Genomic DNA, 6,217 nt, shown 5'->3' with positions numbered 1-6,217 from the left:
CCGAGCTATCCCGTCATCGGGTGCTTCATTTCCTTCTACAACAACCACAACCGCATCTTGAATTGGTACGCTGACCTCCTTGCAGAATCAACCACCAACGCCATCGTCGTGGCCCGCTCCGGCACACCGTGGAGTACATGCTCAAGACCAGCTTCAACAACTTTCAAAAAGGCAAATCCTTCACTGAAATTCTTGAGGATTTTTTGGGTATATTCATTAATTGTGCTCGGTGAGCTTTGGCGCGCCCAGTAGGCTTCACATAAATCTCGAAGCCGACGCGAATCAACTCCCAAAATCAAGGTAAGGGTTTCTGATTTTCGATGGGTTTTTGTTATTTAGGGTTTAGGCTCAAATTGCAAGTTGATTTGAGTATTTTGTTGATGTATGTGTGTTTTGTGTATGAATATGAAATTGGCTTTTATTAATTTGATTTTAATTAAGGATGCATATGCGGCTGATGAACTTAAAATGCCTTCAGTGACAAATACATGGATATAGCTTCATTAGGTACATGTTTATAGTTTTATCATATTCTGTTTCACTTTCATAGAACCAAAGATCAAGATGATGTTGACAGATAGTAGGATCTTTTGACTCACTGTCCCTTTGGTTTTGGAATTGCTTGCCATCCGTTTTCTTTTTCTTTTTCAGACGATACCTTGACTGCATAAGTGGCAACAACTTCACTGGTGTTTTTCCTTGATGGTTTTTACCTTATTAAGTGTTCTGTGTCTGTGGTATAGAACTCTCACTGTTTTCGATCAGGGTTTTGCTTACATTCTTGCTTTTTATCTTCATAATTTCAGAAAAAAAGACTAATTATTTGGAAAATTAGAGGCAGTCACCTCATACAGAATTTTGATTCCTTTAATGACTTATTTGGAAAATTTTCAAAACTAAAATGTATAAACTTTTGGTTCAGGGCTGAAAAGTTTCTAACAATGTTATAAAATCCAACTAAGACCAACCATGTGATACCTTCCTCCATGACCACACGATAAAGACTAATTCTTTCTTGAAGAGTCCAAGATAAAGTAAGAGATCTCCCGATGTTTCATGCTACGCATCTACCCAAATAGTATTCCTCTATCAACAGAGGAGATGACACCACTTGTCATTTTGCAACGCAGACGATTGTTGGCCATCACCTTTATATATAGCCAGTTATATAAAGTTAATAACATTTATAAGGAAATATGGCTAATAACGTAGCCATATCATAATAAGCTTCATGGTCAAAATTTTCTCCAATGTTTTGTAATGATATATATATTGCGTAGAAGTGTTATGTGTTCTGGAATGATATACATATTGCGTAGAAGTGTAAGTGTAAGTTGTTATGTATTTATGTAGTTGTGACAAGATTGTGGCTTGTTGATGGTGTTATGTGTTCTGTAAGTTGGTTAACCCATGTTGCGTAGAAGCAAAAGCTTGAAACTTTTAAAATGTCGAATTATCATGTGTGTTTTCTCTTCATATCTGTTTGTACATTTAAACTGAAATCATTGATGTGCATAGTTGTATATTGTGTTCATCGAAACTAATGGTGCTTCTACCTTCATTTGGGGAAATAAGGTTAGTTTAGTTGATTACACGCCATTGAGATTGAAAGTAATGTGGTTTCTACTTTTATTTGGGGAAAATAAGGTAATTTATATTAATTTGAACATTATTGAGAATAAATTGTTTGATAAAGTTTAGTGGAATTAGGAATTTTTTTTTTCCCTTTTAGGTTGTAGGGGGGGGGGGGGTTGAACACATGTTTTTCCATTCTCTATGTAGTGGGGAGGTGTAAGGAGGACATGATTAAGTATGAAGAGAGTTGAATAATATCATTCATAAGTTCTGGATTAAACGCCATTTAGATGACTTGATGTAGTTCTCATACTTGAACTTCAAAGTGATGAAGTCCAACATGTGTTTCTGTACATTTGGTTTTCTTGTGTCTTTACTTCATGGTGCAAGAATGTATTCACCTTTATTAGTCCAAGTGGTGATTAGTTTCAAATGCAAGAAAGGATTAGTTTCTAATGTTATATTTTTATGGTTTAAAAAGTGTATAGATGTCGCAGTTGATCACTCGTCGTCGTAGTGTGACCAATGCGTCTCCCGCATTATCAGCATCTACTGCTCCACCCATGAGTGCTCCATTGATTCAAGAGCCTACACCCCTTGCTGAGGCTACTTCTATGGCGTCTCAGGTGCCCGTCTCATCAACGTCATCAGTGTCGGTTCAGCCGCTCAGTGCACGGCGGCCTCACCGGCGCCACCGAGAGCCAGAGCCTTCTGATCACACTTCCTCGGCATCCAGAGTCGAGGGTGAGGCCTCCCAGCCAGGTACCTTTTTTCTAATTCTCACTACGTTGCATTTTTTTTTTCATTTTAAAATTATTATTTTTATGATGGTGAAAATATGTTCGATTGTAAAAATGTGTTGCAAGTTGTGAATTACTGTTATTTTATTATTTTAAGATTTTGGAAAATGCTATACTATTAGGGGAGGTTCTGTCGAATTTTTTGTACAAATTTAAGCTTAAGGTTTTCACTATTTAAGTATTTTTGGCCAGCTAAAAAAAACACCAGGGGGCCTAGTCGAATGTTGAAGCAGAAACAAAACGTACGTCAGACCGCCTCCAAAATTAAGATTGTGTATGACCTGCGACATCGTGGAGCGGCTACCTCACAGCAGCATAGCTTCATCGCTAGTAGCTGTGGTGTTGTTATTCGAGACAATTGTCCTTTTCAGTGGGAGTCTTGGGCAGAAATTCCCGAGGACACAAAGGCGCTGGTGCGACACGAGTTGTCGGTTAGTATATTAATTTTTAGCCTTTATCATTTTGTTTAATTTTGTTTACAAATATTAAAAATCAAAATATATTATCTTTAATATTATTAAATTTCTTACTATTATTTTATTATTTTTCATATTCGTAGTTCATTTATGATCTTGATGACATATCCCTCGAGGCAATGGACTACTTAGAGAGGACCTTATCAATCCGGTACAAACATTGGAAGAACAATTTTCACAATTATTTTAAGAAATGGGATAATCTGGAGATTGCTCGCTTACATGTTCCAAGCGAGTTGAAGGACCGGCCTGAGGATTGGGAGTGGCTCTGCAAGCATTTTACGGACCCAAAGTTTGTGGTATGTACATAATATTTTAATAATAATTTATTATTGTTTTAGTTATTCTTTAAAGCTTTTTTTATTAATTTATTTCAATAGTCGCACTAACATGTATATTGTGTGTTTAACAGAAGAAATCTGTTGCTGGCCAGAAAGCTCGGGAGTCAAAGATACTTCTCCACCATTCTGGTTCGAAGCCCTTTTCGTATAGGCTTGAGGAACGACGTCAGGTAAAACTATATTAACCTTGAAATTTTATACAATATATTTATTATTATTGATTAATAAAATTTTCTTAATGTTTTTTTTTTCTTCAGGAGGGTTCTAAGTTCCCAGAGATCGACATGTTCAAGGACGTTTACGTTCGCCCTGGTAATGAAACCGCTGAGCAGTTTTATGTAAGTATATGTAATTATTATTATTATTCTCATATGTATGAATTGTTCAAATATTATTTATATTTTGTTATTAAACATTATATATTTTTTCTTCATTATTACAGGATACTATGGTGGAAAAGAGCACTGCTGTTCTCCAAGAAGCAGCATCGCAGCTTCCCCCAGAGACTTCGATCGAGGAGGTCATGGTACCAGAGGATGTAGGTTTTCAGATCATGACTGAAGTCCTGGATCAGAACCTTGGTCGTCGTCATGGCCAAGTTGTTCGAGGTATGGGGAAATCACGAGTTCGTCAGACGGGTGCCTCTTCTTCCAGATTGAACACAGCAGAGGTTGATGCATTGATGGAGGAAGTGACAACCTTAAGGGGTAAGCTTGCGATGCAGGAAGAGCATATGAGGGAGCAGATGAGGGCCCAGGGCGAGCAGATGATGGAGCAGATGAGGGCCCAAAGCGATCAGATGAGGGAGCAGATGAGGGCCCAGGACGATCAGATGAAAGCGCAGCTGAGGGCCCAGAACGAGGAGGTGAGGACCTATGCTGAGACGGTGCGAGACCTTGTACGAGCCATACAGACGGCTAGCCTACAAGTCTCGCTACCAGTCCCTCATCTTGATCCACCTTCGACCTCAGCGCCACTTCACCCTCCCGATACTCAGTAGCTTGATGTTTTATACCTAGTTCACTTGTAGTTTTTTCTTTTTTGTTTGGACATCTTCTATGTACATTTTTATATATTTTATAATTAAATACTTTTGCTTGGTTAATTAATTATTCTTTACAATTTAATTGTAATATATTTATCAAAAAAATTTTTTTTAAAAAAAATTAGTTTTGAATAAAACATTAAAAAAAAAAAACAGAGGTTTGCGCGACGTTGGTGGCGTCGCGCAAGGAAACTTTGCACGACGTAGGGCCTGAGTTGCGCAAAGACGCTTTGCTCGACGTAGACCATGCGTCGCGCAAGGACACTTTGCTCGACGTAGGCATTGCGTCACGCAAGGCCACTTTGCACGACGTAGGTCCTGTGTCGCGCAAAGGATCTTTGCTCGACGTAGACCATGCGTCGCGCAAGGATACTTTGCACGACATAGGCCCTATGTCGCGCAAAGACTCTTTGCTCGACGTAGGTCATGCGTCGCGCAAGGACACTTTGCTCGACGTAGGTTCTGTGTCGCGCAAAGTGGCCTTGCTCGACGTAGGTCATACGTCGCACAAAGTGGCCTTGCTCGACGTAGGTTATACGTCGCGCAAAGCGTCTTTGCGCGACGTAGGTTATATCTTCGTCGCGCAAACTCTACTGTCACCGTCTTAGCGCGACGGCTTTTGCGCGACGAAGGTTGCGTTGCACAAACCCTTAGGCAACGTTTTTTGACTTTGCACGACGAAGGTACCTACGTCACGCAAAGTGTTTTTTACACTAGTGTGATCACTGGTTGTCATGTAATCACTGCCATGTCTGTCAAAATTGTTTGAATATTGCTAAGCTATTAAGTGATTTGTTAGTTGGTTAATTAGTTACAACTTACAAGTAAGCTTCTACCGTGCTTGGTATATTAAGAATTGCAACTTAAAAATGTAATGTGTTAGTCATTTTCTAAGAAATACAGAAGTCTCATTTCTCTTAAAAGTTTCTCTCCAGTTCTTCGTCTTCTCAATTCTTCATTGTTCTTTGATTTTCCCTAATGCAGTTAATAGCCTCGTGTGTGTTTGCTTTCGGTTCAGGACCAGAATTATGACAACTTAGAGATTTTGAGGCTTCTCTAGATCGGCGCGTTTGGGTCCAATTCACCGGAGGTGATGATACATAATGGGCTATGGTTATGTTTGGGTGGCCTTTTTGGGTTTTCCCGAGGATGGCCTGCTTCAATAGATTTCAGGCGATGACGGTGAGCGACCTTTGTAGTATTTCTCTTAGGTTTTTGTGTGCGGTCACTTTTGGGCCTTTTTGTGTAGGTTTTTGTATCATTTGGGTTGATTTCCGCTTTATGTAAACACCTTAAGTTGTGACATCTCATTAGCATCCTCCACATTTTTGAGGTGGCTGGTCTACCATATTCAAAATGTTTATCCATTGTCTGTTTAGACTTTGTTGTAAAATCTCTAATTGACAAGAAAATAAAAAAGAGGTTATATGTATGATGTATCCAAATAATTTAGGATTTTTTTATTATAGGTCAACAAATAATTTAACCCTTTTCCCCAAATTACATGGGATAACCAGCGTATGAAGTCTACGTGTCCCTCTTTATGCCAGAGGATGAAGGGCTTAGATGTTATCTCCAGACTCTCCATGCATGCATATGTGTGCATTCATCCATATCAGCTTCCTTTTTAACAAAGAAAAAAAAAATCGTCAAAGACCTGCATGCGGTAAGTTGCTGCACAGTTTCTCCAATTTTTACCAGAAACACAAATAAGGGATTGAATATCGGTATGCAAGACCGATGGACAATTAATAAATCAGAAATACAATGGAGGATTTATGATCCATGGAGGCACGCCACCCATTCCTGTGGAGCTACGAGGTTTGACTTTCTATGAGATTTAAGTGGAAATTACATGGTTAATGTCAAAACGTGTTGACAGATGTAGATATGTGTGTGCGCGTGTGCGTGTGCGTGTGTGTGTGTATACACAAAAACGTGTTTGTACTAGCTGTACGTTTTCATTTCCCACTGTTGTAG

The 6,217-nt window shown here is 39.1% G+C and overlaps 1 protein-coding gene across 1 annotated transcript; it reads left to right on the top strand.

Annotated features, from left to right (window-relative positions):
• Positions 1 to 2,791: 2,791 nt before the first annotated feature.
• LOC125470277 lies at positions 2,792 to 4,192 on the top strand. Its single transcript, XM_048569120.1, has 4 exons — positions 2,792 to 2,806; positions 3,264 to 3,362; positions 3,450 to 3,530; positions 3,635 to 4,192. The coding sequence occupies exons 3-4, from the start codon at positions 3,477 to 3,479 to the stop codon at positions 4,190 to 4,192; spliced, it is 612 nt and encodes a 203-aa protein (XP_048425077.1). The 5' UTR covers positions 2,792 to 2,806; positions 3,264 to 3,362; positions 3,450 to 3,476.
• The last annotated feature ends 2,025 nt before the right edge of the window (positions 4,193 to 6,217 follow it).

This window comes from the organism of the source record quoted next, unplaced genomic scaffold (assembly GCF_019419815.1).
Source record: "Pyrus x bretschneideri cultivar Hongxiangsu unplaced genomic scaffold, Pyrus_bretschneideri_v1 Contig5, whole genome shotgun sequence".
Taxonomy (NCBI): Eukaryota; Viridiplantae; Streptophyta; class Magnoliopsida; order Rosales; family Rosaceae; genus Pyrus; species Pyrus x bretschneideri.
This window is presented reverse-complemented; position numbering and strand designations above follow the sequence as displayed.

What these genes read in the sequence shown, in the direction of transcription:
- LOC125470277 (XM_048569120.1), top strand. Translation starts at nt 3,477, where the DNA reads ATGTTCAAGGACGTTTACGTTCGCCCTGGTAATGAAACCGCTGAGCAG. An exon ending in AAACCGCTGAGCAGTTTTAT is followed by an intron (nt 3,531 to 3,634) that starts GTAAGTATATGT and finishes TCATTATTACAG; the next exon opens with GATACTATGGTGGAAAAGAG.